Consider the following 18052-nt stretch of genomic DNA (forward strand, 5'->3'; position numbering starts at 1 on the left):
CGCAGACTGAAGAAGTCCAGAAGAACCGCAGTCGCGAAAGCCCCATGACTGCAAAGAGCAGACGGGAACCCCAGAAGGATGGGGCGGATCGACCATGTCCAACACACCCACTAAGATGACATGACGAAGAGCAGGGGAAGAAGCCCACCCCGCCAGCTCTGAACCCCCCCCAAAGGGGAAGAAGCCGTCCACCGACGCCACCAGAGGCCGGACGACAACCAAAGGCGCCCACCAAAAGCCGGACCATGCGAGAGTCAACAGAGCAAGCTGCTCCCCCAGCGCCCCGTCAACAGAGAAGGGAACAGAACCCCTTCCAAACAAACTTCCTTCCAAAACAGAACAGAACCCCTTCCAAACAAATGTGTTTGTTCCTTCAGAACAAACACATATACACATTATGTATATACACATACATATACATATACACATACACACAAGGTATGGTACACACACATGTGTATACACATGTGCACACACACACAAGCAGAAGAGAAGCAGATAAAAGTTTTGAAAATGATATAGCAAACAAAGCCAAGACCGAACCAAAGCTACTCCACAGTCACATCAGAAGGAAAACAACAGCGAAAGAACAGGTATTGAAACTTCGAACAGGCGAGGACGGGTATACTGAGAATGACAGAGAGGTGTGTGAAGAACTCAACAAGAGGTTCCAGGAGGTCTTCACAATAGAACAAGGTGAGGTCACTGTGCTAGGAGAAAGGGAGGTAAACCAGGTGGCCTTGGAAGAGTTCGAAATTACGAGAGAGGAGGTCAAGAGACACCTGCTGGATCTGGATGTTTGAAAGGCTGTTGGTCCAGATGGGATCTCACCATGGATACTGAAAGAGTGTGCAGAGGCACTTTGCTTGCCACTCTCAATAGTGTATAGTAAGTCACTGGAGACGGGAGACCTACCAGAAATATGGAAGACGGCGAATGTGGTCCCAATATACAAAAAGGGCGACAGGCAAGAGGCACTGAACTACAGGTCAGTGTCCTTGACTTGTATACCATGCAAGGTGATGGAGAAGATCGTGAGAAAAAACCTGGTAACATCTGGAGAGAAGGGACTTCGTGACAAAACGCCAACATGGGTTCAGGGAGGGTAAATCTTGCCTTACAGGCTTGATAGAATGCTACGATCAGGTGACAAAGATTAAGCAAGAAAGAGAGGGCTGGGTGGACTGCATTTTCTTGGATTGTTGGAAAGCCTTTGACACAGTACCGCATAAGAGGCTGGTACATAAGCTGGAGAGACAGGCAGGTGTAGCTGGTAAGTTGCTCCAGTGGATAAGGGAGTATCTAAGCAATAGGAAGCAGAGAGTTACGGTGAGGGGTGAGACCTCCGATTGGCGTGAAGTCACCAGTGGAGTCCCACAGGGCTCTGTACTCGGTCCTATTTTGTTTCTGATATATGTAAATGATCTCCCGGAGGGTATCGATTCATTTCTCTCAATGTTTGCGGACGATGCTAAAATTATGAGAAGGATTAAAACAGAAGAGGACTGTTTGAGGCTTCAAGAAGACCTAGACAAGCTGAAGGAATGGTCGAACAAATGGTTGTTAGAGTTTAACCCAACCAAATGTAATGTAATAAAGATAGGTGTAGGGAGCAGGAGGCCAGATACAAGGTATCATCTGGGAGAGGAAATTCTTCAGAAGTCAGAGAAGGAAAAAGACTTGGGGGTTGATATCACGCCAGACCTGTCTCCTGCAGCACATATCAAGCGGATAACATCAGCGGCATATGCCAGGCTGGCCAACATACGAACGGCATTCAGAAACTTGTGTAAAGAATCATTCAGAACTTTGTATATCACATATGTCAGGCTAATCCTGGAGTATGCAGCCCCAGCATGGAGTCCATATCTAGTCAAGGATAAGACTAAACTGGAAAAGGTTCAAAAAGGTTTGCCACCAGACTAGTACCCGAGCTGAGAGGTATGAGCTACGAGGAGAGACTACGGGAATTAAACCTCACTTCGCTGGAAGACAGAAGAGTTAGGGGGGACATGATCACCACATTCAAGATTCTGAAGGAAATTGATAGGGTAGATAAAGACAGTCTATTTAACACAAGGGGAACACGCACAAGGGGACACAGGTGGAAACTGAGTGCCCAAATGAGCCACAGAGATATTAGAAAGAACTTTTTAGTGTCAGAGTGGTTGACAAATGGAATGCATTAGGAAGTGATGTGGTGGAGGCTGACTCCATACACAGTTTCAAGTGTAGATATGATAGAACCCAATAGGCTCAGGAATCTGTACACCTGTTGATTGACGATTGAGAGGCGGGACCAAAGAGCCAGAGCTCAACCCCCGCAAACACATCTAGGTGAGTACACAGCGTACACATGTACACACACACATACATTTTAAAAGAAAATTACTAGTCGCCGACCAGTGGGCAGAGAGCACCTACCTGGTACCTGGTACCTACCTGATGCCTGGCACCATGCCGGCCAGGCAAAGAAGGCACAAAAACTGCATCAAAAGGCCCACCTCGACAACAAAACCTCAAAGTCCCAGCACAACCACAACATGTGCCAAGACCCAAAAAGATCAGTCTGCAAGCCAGGAAGACCCCGGAACTCCAGAAGGCAGAACCGGGTCACACGAGGAAACAAAGCCCCCCTAAACCCACAAAGGGAGTCCAAGAGGAAGAAACCTCCGGAACGAAACCAAAAAACCCAAAGGAACCCAGAATCGAACCAGGTGGAGCCCAAACCACCACATTTGCCGGCGAAGAACACCACAGAAGGCAAAGCACAGCCCCCAGACAGAACCCCCAGGGAAACGGTCATAACAGACCGAAAACCGAGGGACAAGGTGTGGGAGCAAGCATAACAGCCAGGGACACTGAGCCCAAACCCAAGGGCCCCAGACCCAAAACAGACAAAAAGGGAAACCCGGTGTAAAATCAACACCCAAATGTTCCCAGAGGAACAGGAAACAGGCAGAAAACACCAGAAAAGCAAAGAAACGACAATAGGAGAATAAAACCCCTGAAAAAAAGGTGAAAACTCACCCAAGAAGCTCGCTCGCACACCCAGGCGCATGTAAACAAACCGCAATGCCGCCCTGGTAGCCACACCGGGAAACCGGCAGACGAAAATGGCTGCCAGACAGAGGGCTGTGACCGACACTAAGATACGAAAACACGCCAGCAAAAGTGGGAAGCAAGTAGACTGGATGGGCGAAAAACTCCGCCCAAAAGCAGAAAACCCAGGCAGGGGCAAACCGCCCCAGAACTGCTAGTAGGCATCCCCTACAGCCCCGGGAACCAGCAACAGAGGCCCCGGGGCCTCTGATGCTGGTTGATGCTACACGGATGCTGCCTGTACTCTGAACAGTAATAACATCAAGAGAGTACTGGAGAACAAGCAGAGAATCTCTCGCAAGACTCCGGGTCAAGGTGTCAGTGACCCAACAGGCAGCATGACGGAGGTAAAAGTGGTGACTGTCATCCGGAGACAAGGGCACAGCAACTAACGATCCCGTACAAGATGGGTTGGAACCCGGACGACACATTCAATGGTCCACCGAGCCCAGACAGGGGTTTCCAGGGCCCGTAGGCTGACTGCTACAGGAAGCCCGGGCAAGGTGTTGCTAACCGGTTAGAAACCCAAACATAACAAGAGAGTAGAGGATAGCACTGAAAACCCCTGCAACTTGTATAATCGTGGGGGCCTAGCAGAGGGCTGCCAAACACTACCAGTGGAACTATAGCCACACTGGGCAGACCCTCACCAGGCATGAAAATAAAAACAAAAGAAAAACCCCGCAAAAGTACACCGTCTCCAGAGGCAACAGGAACCGGTCGCTGCTTAGGTGGCAGGCTGTGCAACACCTTGACGCCCTGACCAGCACAATACCAATCCCTACCCAGGGCTAAACAAGGGCCCCAAGCCCCAGCTGGCCCCACGGGCGAGGCAAATGCCGAGCAGCAAGAACCTTTACGGGAATGGTTCCCGAATGCCTCAGGGAAGATAACCCTGTTACGCAAGGGCAGTACTCACAGGGCGCTTAGGGAAGTCAGCCACTAAGTTCATGCAGCCCCGGCACTGATGAGGTACTCCTGGCCACCGCACAACACAATCACACAGCACTAAACGCCACACAAGGCAAACACCGCCTAGGAAACTGAGGCCAGAGAAGCATCTATCCCGGTTGACATTAGCTTACGAACTGAAGCTTGGCAGCCGCCGCGGTAGGTCCGGGGCTCCTCCCTTCCCCTCTCGGGGCGGGGAGGGCTGCGCAGACGATCGGCGCGGCAGTAAAGTGTGATGTTTGCTTGTTTGCTTGTTTTCTTGGGATTGTAGGGAGTTTCTACCTCTCTGTTCATTTTTTTGTTTTAGTGTTTTACCATGTGGGGTTTGTTTTGTTATGCTTACCATTCTGGGTGCCTAACCAGGGTCGATGGCAGATAAGGAAAACCCCAACCACAAAGGGGTTTTCCAGGGCCACTGCTCCCTGAAACCTCTCTGAAGGGGCCAGGTTCTGGCGCTGGTCCCTGGTAGGTCTGAACCCTTTAGCTAATGTCCCGGTCTAATATAACATACATTAGCCCGATAAGCTCCAGGGAGTCGTAGGGGCTCCCCACAGAAAATATAAGAAAATTCACTTTCACAAACAGTGGTAGACGGTTGGAACAAGTTAAGTGAGAAGGTGATGGAAGCCAAAACCATCAGTAGTTTCAGAGCATTATATGACAAAGAGAGCTGGGAAGACAGGACACCACAAGAGTAGCTCTCATCCTGTAACTACACTTAGGTAATTACATATAAAAAGGATAAGCAGCTTTTAGTATTTTTTAATGGCAACAATGTTTCATAACTTTTCTCATTTATTTTTATGAAATTACCATCACCATTATGAGACAAAATTAATTTTCCCGTCAACTGAATTTCTCAACATTGCCAGCGACATCACCTATAGGTGACATTTTTATCTTGTGTTGCATAAACTATTGCATGTCACTGGTGTTTTAATCCTTAAAACAAATTCTAGATGTATGATGACTTTTACAGTGCTAACTCAACAAACAGAAATGCAAAATGGCCTGATGAAAACTGAATACAATGAGGTTCATTCGTAGCAATGAATGAATTAAAATAAATACACGAATTAAATAACAATTTACCCGATAGTAAGGAAGCCTGTTGTAAGCATGCCTTCATCACATGTTTCAAGGCTCTTGATGAATTGTTCATTTGCATAACAGCTCCAGTGAGAGCATCCTGGATATCCTGAGGGAAGCTGAGAGGGCCAACAGAGCCATCCTGCGGCATGCGTCGGCGGATCCTACGCACAGCTCCCTGGATTTCTTTACTGGCAGCACTGATATCTTTACATAACATTGCTACCTCACAAGTTTCATGCTGAGGCTGTAGAATATACATTAATGTGTGTTACACAATACAAACTTTAATAATTTAATGGTACAAATTTTTTATTTTTTTTTTTACTAGATTTATTTTATTGTCAAGGAGGCAATCTCAGTCCCCATGGAACTCAAGTACAATATTACAAATATTCGTCAAAACAACATGCCACTAACAGCCTCATGCTGGGATGTGCCATTCTCTAGAACATCACTTGATTAGTCATCACTTACTCCAAGGTGGATATGCATTTAGAACATGTTCACTCAACACATATATATATATATATATATATGCAACAAATCCAGTCAACCGAACATGTGAAGGCTCTGCCACACAATTGGATGACAGACAAACTTCATTCTGTTACTAACATTTTTACAACTTAGCAGTAAGTAAAGTTCATTCCTAGTAGAAACAAATATGATATTAAAAAATATTGAGTTTCTAGCCTTATGTATGATATCTACTCTTAGCTTGCAGCTTGTTAGGAACATAACAGTTAAAAAAAAAAGAGAGCTAATTTAATTCATATGTTTAGTTAAGAAAGTAATTTATTCTAGTTTTAGAGTGATGGCATAACTTTAGGGTATGCTATAGCATCGGAGTCTTCTTGCATGGATTCTGTTCAAAATTCACACTGCATTTTATAACCATGAACTTGGGCAAATACAGTACACTTATTACCAACAGAATACATAACCCAATATTCTGGTAATCAATCAGCTGCCCTCCTTTTCCCTACCCCACCTGTGACTCACAGGAAGAACTCACATGAAGAACAGTGATGATAGTGGCACTGAAGGTGGAAGTGGCATCAGTGGCAGATGACAACACTCTGGCAACATCACTGAGGTAGAGGGTTTGGTCCATTTTCTCTGAGGCAAGATGAGCCGGGTACATTGAGGAGAAGTACGAGACTGTCTTCTCAAGAGCATCGGTAGGAATGTTCTCATCCAGCTATACAGGGTAACATAACAGTTAATAACTTTCAATGACTTCTTTGCAAATTCATAGAACTTAAGTAATTTAACATTATCTGTGAACTACCAATATTACTGTACTGTAGAGTGCACACTTGTAAATACAGCAATCTAAATTAGAATAACTTAAGTTGGACTAACCTAAGTTTGTAGGACAACCTTGAAAACAAATTTTCACTGACCAACTTGTGTTTAATCAGTCTGATGCTCAACCATTATAGAGAGATGATGAGTGTTAGAGAGTGTACAATCATGCTGATTACTTGTATTTTGTGCCTATTTCTAATTATAAATACCATCTAATATTTAAAAATCATCATATGTTGAAGATACAAAATATTATTTCCCCAGTATTTCACATTTCCAGGAAAACCTGGGATAAAAAAAAAAACAGCATTGTATGTAATAAAATGCCAATTTCTGGGCAAGCCCCAGTGGCTCCCTAAAGCTACCATCTTCGATGTAGATGCCGTCAGTCACACAGTTCTCTGGCCTACTGGGGGGACGGAGCCAAAACCTGGTTTCCTCACAGAGGTGCAGGGAGCTATGGCATTTATAAATTAAGTTATTCATTTATGCCACCATCAAGGGAAGCACTCAAAAAGTCAGCAAGACAAAACAAACCACAGCTGGCTGCTTCTGATATTTGCACTCATGAAAACGGCCACAGAACTCCCCAAACTTTGTAAATAAATGACAAAAAAAAAATTGTAATCCAGTACCCACTCATTCGCCCTACCCTCCCCCTCGTTTGGGGGTAGAGTGGGGCAGGCCACGGATCACAGGCTGTTCTGTCGTCAGTTCGACAAATGATGTAAGAACCCAACTCCCTGAGGGAGAAAAGATGTCAGGGAACAACCGGGGCTTACCCAGAAATTGGCGTTTCATTGCATTCAATGCTGGTTTCTTGGGGTAAGCCTCTTGTGACTCCCTGAAACTAATTACCCACAGAGAATGAAGAAATGGGCACATATCAGGGAAGAAGAAGCACTGTAGAAATCAAAACAAAGAAAAGATCATCGGTCTAAAAAGCCAACCCAAGGCCACACAGGGGCAACAAGGCTGTCCAAAAGGTTGGCAGCCTGTGTTTAGATCACTGTCTAAACACAGGCTGCCAACACCCTGGATGACCTCCAAAACCCCTACACCTGAAAGAGCCCAGGACAGGTACGTGAGGACATCCATTCCATCTGTATTCAGATGGAATGCATTAGGCAGTGATGTGGAGGAGGCAGATTCCATACACAGTTTCAAATGTAGATATGATAGAGCCCAGTAGGCTCAGGAATCTGTACACCAGTTGATTGACAGTTGAAAGGCTGGATCAAAGAGCCAGAGCTCAAACCCGGCAAGCACAACTAGGTGAGTATAACTTGAGTACAGCCGAAAAACTGTAAACCCCAAACTACACGGGCGCAAGGAAACACCGCAGGCTGGCAATCAAGGAAAACACTACAGGCAACCCAAAAAGAAAAACCCTGGAACTGGGGACCCAGGAGAACAGAGCAACCCATAAGGCAGTCACGAAGGCAGATCTGGTGGCACAAAGGGCATGGCAGAAACCGCCACCTGAGAATAGGAGAAGCTCCCCTGTCAGCAACAACAAATCCCAAAGATGCAAGAACTGTTCTGGAGGCCAACCAAACTCAGCCACAAAAGAATGGGCTGGCAGCAACAAGGAAACAGCCTAACAGAGTGAAAGGCCAAGAACTGAAGCCAGAGGAAAGCACCTAGCTCAGGAACCAGAAATAAAGCCGAATGGAAGGGAAAACAAACACTAAGCGGAAAAAAGAGACAAGAAATGTGGGACAGAGACCATGCCAGCCTAGGTAGCACAATGTTGGCTGGAGGTGAACAGCACCCATAGCGGCCTGCAAAACATGCAAAGAATGTAAATGAACAAATCCACAAGGGCCGTGACGAGGATTCGAACCTGCATCCGAGAGCATGTCAGACACTGCTTTAATCGACTGAGCTACGACATGGTAAAAGGAGTTGAAACCAAAGTTACCATGTCGTAGCTCAGTCGATTAAGGCAGCGTCTGGGATGCTCTCAGACGCAGGTTCGAATCCTCGTCACGGCATTTGTGGATTTGTTCATTTCATGCATCACGCAATTGTGATTTCTGTGTGTAATGCAAAGAAAGTGTTGAGCCTAAACGCAAACTGCAGGGGCCCCACCAGCACTGAAGGAACAAAGAAAATGAGGCGGCAGAGGAACCATAAGATGCTGAACAAGAGAAGGTAAAAGAGAAAAGAGAAGGAACCAGAAACAAAAGACAGCAAACAGGAAGAAAGAGTGGCGAACCACCTGAGTGTGTTAACCTCGGTGTGTCTTAGGTTACGCAACCCCCCAGTGTGTCCCGCCAGTCAAAATTTGCTGCTGGCATCAGAGTCAACAGAAAGCCAAAACCAAATGGACTTGCCTAGGGCGAAGACCACCACAAGCGATTAAACCCTCTAAGAGAGTGAACCCCAAACCCTCCAGAAAAGAGAATCTTGACAATGCAAGGGCAGTGCTAGGATAGCACACAGGGAAGCTGGCTCCAGGGTTCCTGACTCACACAGCAAATGTGTGCTGAAACAGTCACAAAGGCAAAAAAAACTTTTGAGGCATTTTATATGTGGTTTCTACTTTGATGTTTTTGTTTTTATCTTAGTACAGTAATTGGAACTTATCCTCATTAACACTTGAATAGTGCCTGGCTATTTAGCATGTGTCACTCACAGGCACATAAAAAAAAAAAAAAATTCTTCTAAACCTGTTAATTTGTGTTCACTGATCATGTGAAAAATAATAAAAAAATCGTAAGTGGCATATATTGCCCGCTATAGGGCGGGGGAAGTCTGGCAAAAAACAGGCGCTGACTCAGCGTGCGTCCTAGGCGGTCTGTTGCTCGCCAGCTGTCAGGCCGGAGTTGCCACAAAGAGATAATTACCTAATTATTTCAATGTCTCTGATATATAAGGTGATATACGTATCTACATTTGTGTTCACCATAGCGAACCACTAAGCTGGTATGGTGAGTGCAGTCAATAAAAGGTGGCCACACACAGTCAGAAGACAATGCCACCACCCTCCCTCCCACAGCATTACTCTTCCCTCCATGGAGCACAGCACTAAATATCACCACAATCCTGCTATTATCAGAACTCTGGTCAATTTTATCACAGTCAGGGGTCTTCTGTAATAATATCATCGCTACATAATAGCATGAACAAGTATATTATGGCATTTTTAGGCGATGCTGTGGTCACACGCTGAACAGCAGTGCTGTGAGCTCATGCTGCGTGCGTCAGGCTTGGTAGCTCACTCAATACTGAGGCCCCTAACACCCGGGAATTTGGCCCACGATTTAAAAAAAAAATGACGTCTGTTTACAAGAGCCCTGATGAAGGTATTCACCTAATTGTACTCACCTAATTGTGCTTGCGGGGGTTGAGCTCTGGCTCTTTGGTCCCGCCTCTCAATCGTCAATCAACTGGTGTACAGATTCCTGAGCCTACTGGGCTCTATCATATCTACATTTGAAACTGTGTATGGAGTCAGCCTCCACCACATCACTTCCTAATGCATTCCATTTACTAACTACTCTGACACTGAAAAAGTTCTTTCTAACGTCTCTGTGGCTCATTTGGGTACTCAGCTTCCACCTGTGTCCCCTTGTTCGCGTCCCACCAGTGTTGAATAGTTCATCCTTGTTTACCCGGTCGATTCCCCTGAGGATTTTGTAGGTTGTGATCATGTCCCCCCTTACTCTTCTGTCTTCCAGTGTCGTAAGGTGCATTTCCCGCAGCCTTTCCTCATAACTCATGCCTCTTAGTTCTGGGACTAGTCTAATAGCATACCTTTGGACTTTTTCCAGCTTCGTCTTGTGCTTGACAAGGTACGGGCTCCATGCTGGGGCCGCATACTCCAGGATTGGTCTTAAATATGTGGTGTACAAGATTCTGAATGATTCCTTACACAGGTTCCTGAACGCCGTTCTGATGTTAGCCAGCCTCGCATATGCCGCAGACGTTATTCTCTTTATGTGGGCTTCAGGAGACAGGTTTGGTGTGATATCAACTCCTAGATCTTTCTCTCTGTCTGTTTCATTAAGTACTTCATCTCCTATTCTGTATCCTGTGCCTGGCCTCCTGCTTCCACTGCCTAGTTTCATTACTTTGCATTTACTCGGGTTGAACTTCAACAGCCATTTGTTGGACCATTCACTCAGTCTATCCAGGTCATCTTTGCGAAAAAACGGCCTGTAGTTCAGTGCCTCCTGTCTATCCCCTTTCTTGTATATCGGGACTACGTTAGCTGCTTTCCAAATATCTGGCAGTTCCCCTGTTGCCAGTGATTTGTTATACACTATGGAGAGTGGTAGGCACAGTTCTCTTGCTCCTTCCTTTAGAACCCAAGAGGAGATTTCAATCCTCCTCATAATTTTTGCATCGTCGGCAAACATTGAGAGGAACGAATCTATACCCTCTGGGAGATCATTTACATATACCAGAAACAGTATAGGTCCAAGGACTGACCCCTGCGGGACTCCACTTGTGACGTCTCGCCAATCTGAGACCTCACCCCTCACACAGACTCGTTGTCTCCTGTTGCTTAGGTACTCCTCTATCCACCGGAGTACCTTCCCTTTCACTCCAGCCTGCATCTCCAACTTTCGCACTAGCCTCTTGTGTGGCACTGGCTTTCTGACAATCCAAAAATATGCAGTCTGCCCACCCTTCTCTTTCTTGCCTTATTTTTGTTGCCTGGTCGTAGAATTCAAGTAACCCTGTGAGGCAGGACCTGCCATCCCTGAACCCATGTTGATGCTGTGTTTCAAAGTTCCTTCGCTCCAGATGCTCGACTAGTTTTTTTCGCACAATCTTCTCCATCAGCTTGCATGGTATGCAGGTTAGGGACACTGGCCTGTAGTTCAGTGCCTCCTGTCTATCCCCTTTCTTGTATATCGGGACTACGTTAGCTGTTTTCCAAATATCTGGCAGTTCCCCTGTTGCCAGTGATTTGTTATACACTATGGAGAGTGGTAGGCACAGCTCTCTTGCTCCTTCCTTTAGAACCCAAGGGGAGATTCCATCTGGGGCTATAGCCTTCGTCACGTCCAACTCTAGTAAACACTTCCTTACTTCCCCAAGGTGTGGTGAACCCCGTGTATCCGCGGGCCGTTTAAATCTTGTGTAGTACTCCAAAGCATCATATGATGCGATGCACAATTTACTGCAAGTCGGTCAAAGCATCATATGATGCGATGCGCAATTTAAGGGTTAAACATCGTGTTCTTTTCTGTGGCCCATTGAAAGACTTGATTAACATCGAATTGGAGGTTTACTGTGTCCTCTATATTGTATACTCTCCACACATTTTATAGAAATTCCACATAATAAAATGTTCCACACATTTAATTACAAAAATGTCTCAAATGATACAATAGTGAAGAATATTACTGTAAAAGAAACAGTGAAAAACAAATCGCATTGAAATAAATATGTAAAACTATCTTCACACAACTCATGCCCTGAACCTGGCTTGGGCAACCTGCAATGGAGAACAGCCGGAGGAGAGCACCTATCTCGGGAACCAGTCATGATTGCAAGAACAATCATGAATCGTGATGTCAAGATGACAAGATTTCTTTCCTCCATCACAGGCATTCACAATTTTTTTTTAATTCCCATGATCAGGAATTTTTTTTTAACAATATTAACCCTTACACTGCTCCAATTGTTAGAGAGCGATTAGCCTCTATACTCAAACCGCCTTGAGATGATTTAAGGTGGCTCATTTTATTTTAATTAATGTCCCACCCGTTCTAGAGAGATGTCATCTGACACTAGAAACCTCTCGCGATCAATTACCATATTTGGAAAAAATCCGAGTCCCTTAGTTTTCTTCCAGCGCCACAGTAAAAAGATGTGGACCATATCTTACACATCACCATCCAGTGTCAATGTGCAAGGTGAACATGTTAGGAATCATTGAATTTTTAACACAGCAAAGATTTCCATGTATATACAGTGGTACCTCGCATAACGATCGCCCCGAAAGACGAACATTTTGGGTAACGAACGGCCCGATCAGCGTCAAATCGTCCCGTATGGCGAACGCTGGTTTGAGTAACGTCAACACCACATGGTGGGGTCGCGCTGCTTCTTGCACATTCTTAGACGCCTCCGACGATGCACATAAATTATGTTGTTCTTGTTTAAAGATGCTAATGATGCTGGGATATAAAGGGGTGACTGCTGAGATGTTGTAAAGCATTGATGTTTTTGTAGGAAAAAAGAAATGAAATGTCTGATATGCAACAAATGTCAAAAAGGTTCGTTTGGTGTTCAGCAGGTAGGCTGCTCCATTATAACAATCTTTCTTTGTTTCAAATTTTATTTATTTATTTTATTTATTTATATACAAGAAGGTACATTGGGTTTGTGAGAATACATAGAACAGTAAAGCCACTAGTACGCTTTACAAGAGTGTAAATACTGTAAATGTGTGTAAGAGTGTAAATGTGTTCCATTTGTTTTGTATTTGTCATTTACGTCTCAATAATGGAGAAGCCTACCTTACATACACTCAACAAACCATTATGACATTTTCCTTTCTTCAAATGTGTTCAATATTTATTTTTCATTTGTCTTATAGCAAAAGGTTCGTTCGGTGGTCTACAGGTCGGCTGCTCCATGTTTCTTAAATAAAAAAAATAAAAAACGAAAAATAAAAGAACTGTTGAAACAATTTGAAAAATGGACAAATGCCATAAAGGTTCGTTCAGTGTTTGTCGGGTAGGCTGCTCTATTATTGAGACGTAAGTGACAAATACAAAACAAATGGAACACATTTGAAACAAAGAAAGATTGTCATAATGGAGCAGCCTACCCAACAAACACTGAACGAACCTTTTGCTATAACGAATATGAAAGACAAGGGCTGCTGGCTGGGTTAGTACTGCGTGAGCAACCATTTGTGGCACACGTGCCTCTGGCTCTCAAACACCTGTCCGACACGGTGTTGAAAGACTGCGCTCAGTTGGTGCAATTCAGACCCTATTGTTTGAAGAACATAAGGGTCATAACATTGGTGAAGCTAGGTGCAATAAAGGCTTAACACAACGGTCGGATGCCAGTGATACAGCACCTATGAGGATGATACAGCGAGCGTATCCAGTTGTAGCTCTGAGCCCCACCCTTGCCATCTCCAATTTATATAGATGGTACATAGATGAATCGTTTTCTGCGTTCAGTGATGATGCATCTGATACAAGTAGCATAGATAAACAGTGTTAGCGGCTTCCATGGTGGTGTTGTCCATAGATATTTTCAAGAATACCTGAATCTCTTCCTGACTGATGGACACTCTTTGAGGCTAGCTGAATCTCTTCCTGACTGATGGACACTCTTTGAGGCTAGCTGAATCTCTTCCTGACTGATGGACACTCTTTGAGGCTAGCTGAATCTCTTCCTGTGTGGGACCTTACAAACCGATCTTTTCAAGACTACCTTACAAATTGAGTTTTCCTACAATCGTTTCAATACTACCTTACGCTTTACAAGCTTGGCTACATACCACCTATAAGTACTAAAGCCAAGGGTGCATGCGAGTGCGTTATTTGCATGCACACAGAACGATGAAACAGGAAACGAAAATCTATCTGTAGCTGGTGCATGGAGAGCAAACTCGCACTGTGTACCATGGACTACTTCGTTGACTATTACGCATCTCCAAAGTACTGAGTGTGTAATACAGTGTGTTACTGTGTAAATAGTATGTGAAACTGTACATATTGTAATTTTAGTGAATTTTTACCACGTAATATTGTGACAATAAACATTTATTGTGGACACATTACTGACACATGTATCACAGTTCCAAGGAAAATTATGAACATTCTACTGTATACATATTGTAAAGGTCACAAATATGCATCATATACGATAAAAGAAACAAATAAAATCGCATTGGAAATACATAGAAAAAATATTTGAAAATATATGTGTGGCAACACGCGGTGCTTGAATGGCCTGCGCAACCGTGTCTGGGAGCTTCACACACGGGCGACCAGGCCCTGATGACGTCACAGCATACCTTGCCCACACCCTCACAGCCAAAGTAAGTGGAATTTGGTAATTATTTTTACATAGACATGTTCAGGGAAGGTAATTTATCATTTTACAAAGAAAAATTATATTTTGGGGAACATTTGATGTCATGCACACTGGGGGAATTTCACAATAAACACAGTGCATCACACTGGTTACATCTTCTTGAGATCTTGAGATGATTTCGGGGCTTTTTTTTTTTTTAGTGTCCCCGTGGCCCGGTCCTCAACCAGGCCTCCACCCCCAGGAAGCAGCCCGTGACAGCTGACTAACTCCCAGGTACCTATTTACTGCTAGGTAACAGGGGCATTCAGGGTGAAAGAAACTTTGCCCATTTGTTTCTGCCTCGTGCGGGAATCGAACCCGCACCACAGAATTACGAATCCTGCGCGCTATCCACCAGGCTACGAGGCCCCCATGGGGGGACACTCGTTTTGTATGACATCCGTTTTACATGATGAACATGGAACGGATTAAATTCGTTACTCGAGGTACCACTGTATTTGTAAGCACAATGTGTGCAATGGGGGATGATAAGATTTAGGCTTATATATACATATTAATATGTATAAATACAGTGTGCATATATTTATAAACATATCTGTACATACATATATATTCCAAAGTTGTACCTAATGCATACCAATTTTGACACATCAATACAACATGTGAGCATGGAAATAAAATAAAGTGAGAAAATGAAGTTACAGTATTTCCATGTGGCAATTTTTTTTTTTTCCTTGCACACCAGGGAGTTATCACAGAAATCAAGTGCACAGCCAAAGGGTTAAAGGATGAGGTTAGGTTATTTAGGTTACTAAATATGTGGTTTGGATGTTATGAGCTTTTCATGATAGCTATGATAATTAATCTTCTTCTTCATGGTATGTGGACAACCCATCCTCCGAATTGATAGTACGATTTAATACTAAGTGTAATAAATACACTTTCTTACTGTCATAAACAGTGCATAATTACACTTATGGGGCTGTTACATTTACCCAACTCCCTCCCCCATTTTAATTCTTCTCGTTTTCTGTTAAGACACTCAGAATTTTAGGATGAAGTTTTCAATTTCAAATTGCAATACACAAGTTTTAAATATCAGGAATTTCTTTTTCAGGTTTATTAAACAATATAGATTTTATACAAAATTTTAAAATATCCTGAGTTACTTTACAATATATTTATACATTTTAGTTTTGTTTTATTAGTTTTATAAAACTGTAATATCAATATAGCTATAGGTTAAGTACTAATTGTAATTAAGAAGCAATAAAATTATTATCTTCAAAAACTAAGACGGTTAGGTGAGGTTGTGGTTTTCTATTCAGTTTTTCAGGTAAACTCAAATAGTCACAATATATTTGACAGTACGATTTAATACTAAGTGAAAATAAGTACAATTCCTAACTGCTATGAATAGTACATAATTGCACTTATTTGTCTTCTTACATTTACCACCCCATTTTTGGAGGACGGGCTGATGTGGAGCCTGCATAGTACCTTTCTCCTACCAATGACTGCACGCATAGTAATAATGGGAAGACTTGTCACAGTGGCACGTCAATGCTTATAACTTAGCAAGGTTTGAATGCTGTTAGTAGTTGTTGACAGTTGACTCAATGGCGATAATAAAACTAGACATTTTAAAGTTGGATTTGATGCCTAGTGGTGAGGGTTGGATGCTGTGTTGATAGTATCATTGCTGTTCTTTGTAGCTTGGATTATATTTTCTATGTAAGATTGTGTGGGTGGTTTGAATTATATGAATAAGTTAGATATGGCCTCATTTTTTGGTTGAAGATATTCAGCCAGGTGCTTTGATTACTTGACATTTTATATGTAGTAAGAGGTCTCCTCTTACTACATATGTGTTCGATATTAAAAGGTATTTTGAGGGTGATAAGTACTTGTTTAAAATTAATTTTTGTACTATGAAGTCCAAAACAGTGAAGGAAGCAATGTTCAATTGTCTATGGAACATAGTAGTGAATGCAAAGTTCATTTATATCTATCCTGTATTTATATCCATGTGCTGCAAGTTTGGTGTGTCCCAGCTTTAATCTTGTCATCATTACATCTATTTCTCTGTTATATTCTAATTAATTAATCACTTGTATTTCTCATCATCATTTATTATTGTGTTAAAATTTGATCAGATAGCAAACAAAAGTTATTTAATCAGTTCCCAAAGCAATTTTAATTAGCATATTACTATTCCCTTAAAAATGATGAGCTTGCATTAAAAATGTGACAACAATTTACTTCAACAGTAGCTATCTCCTCCATGTCCAGCCTCCTTCACCAAGCCAATTTTATGCATTTTACTTCTATGAATAAATTTTTCTGTAATGCAACCCATACACCCATTAAAAAGCATGTGATCAATAACAAAAATTACACTTTTTAATTAGATATAATAGTTAAATATAGTATAAGCTGCAGAGTTGAGTTCTAAACCATGAACATTTTAGTTAAAGCTTGAGATACTAATAATAATACCTGATCTTTCCTGAGGAGATCGACATAGAAGTCAATATTGCGTTCATGTGAGGCCATCTCAGGATATAAAGTTCCAAGCTTGAGGAAGACCTCTACACTGCACGTACCAAGCACATGTTGATATTGATGAAGAAGTGTCTGTGGAACAACAAAATATTAACACCTTACTAATCAAATCAATTCAGATTTTATACACAAAAATTTGAAAATGGTTACTAGGTGATAGTTCACATAGAGGAGGTAAATAAAGAGCTAGAAAAGTGCAGAGAGGAAATTAAAGATATATATGAGCAAGTTGTAAAAGAGAGACGATCAAGGAAGTGTGTTTGAAAGTCAAAACCAAAAATAACCAATAAGAAGCAGAAATTAGACAAGCTATTGGAAATAACTGGTTGCCAAAAGTAAATTAGTACAAAACACTGCAGATAGAAGTAAGTCAATAATAATTTTCGGGTGTCTAGAAAAGGAAATATCATCTAGGGTCAACAGAGCAGCAGAAGAGATGAAAATAAAAAAGAAAATAGTAGGTTTAGGAGAAGATCTCAATTCAAAGGAAAATGTCAGTGATTTTAGAAGGATAGGAAAATACGAGAAAGACAAGAACCGTCCCTTAACCACTGGACTGCGCCGACCGAGAAACTTGTTTCGTTGGAAACTGCGCGAGCCAAGAAAACACCATTTTAATATTTTGTATCCATTCAAAATGCGCACATGGTTGGTTGGGCACGAAATGGACTCTTGGGACATCCCGTGAGAGGCAGCCCTCTTGGAAAAAATTCCCAGAATACCCTACGACTGCTGGCTGGCTTAGTTCCAAGTGAGCAACCATGGGTGGCGCACGTGCCTCTGGCTCCCAAACACCTTTCCGATGCGGCGTTGAAAGATCGCTCTCTGTCGGTGAAATTCAGAAATTATTATTTGAAGAACATAAGGGTCATGATATTAATGAAGCTAGGCACAATAAAGACCTAACACAAGGGTCGGATGCAAATGATACAGCACTGATGAGGACGATACAGCGAGGGCATCCAGTAGTAGCTGAGCGTCACCCATGCTCACCCATATTATCTCCAAT

At 42.9% G+C, this 18052-nt stretch overlaps 1 protein-coding gene across 15 annotated transcripts in view; it reads right to left on the reverse strand.

The window, feature by feature from the left end:
- DCTN1-p150 (dynactin subunit 1) overlaps positions 1-18052 on the reverse strand; it is a 398222-nt gene that overhangs the window by 66273 nt on the left and 313897 nt on the right. For all 15 annotated transcript variants that reach the window (XM_069328813.1, XM_069328823.1, XM_069328818.1 and 12 more), the window contains 3 exons: positions 16978-17115; positions 6161-6346; positions 5146-5389 (listed from right to left, as the gene is read on the reverse strand). In XM_069328813.1, coding sequence (XP_069184914.1) covers positions 5146-5389; positions 6161-6346; positions 16978-17115 — 568 coding nt within the window. The remainder of the gene's footprint in view (positions 1-5145; positions 5390-6160; positions 6347-16977; positions 17116-18052) is intronic.

The sequence above is a fragment of the Procambarus clarkii genome, chromosome 22 (assembly GCF_040958095.1).
Source record: "Procambarus clarkii isolate CNS0578487 chromosome 22, FALCON_Pclarkii_2.0, whole genome shotgun sequence".
NCBI lineage: Eukaryota > Metazoa > Arthropoda > Malacostraca > Decapoda > Cambaridae > Procambarus > Procambarus clarkii.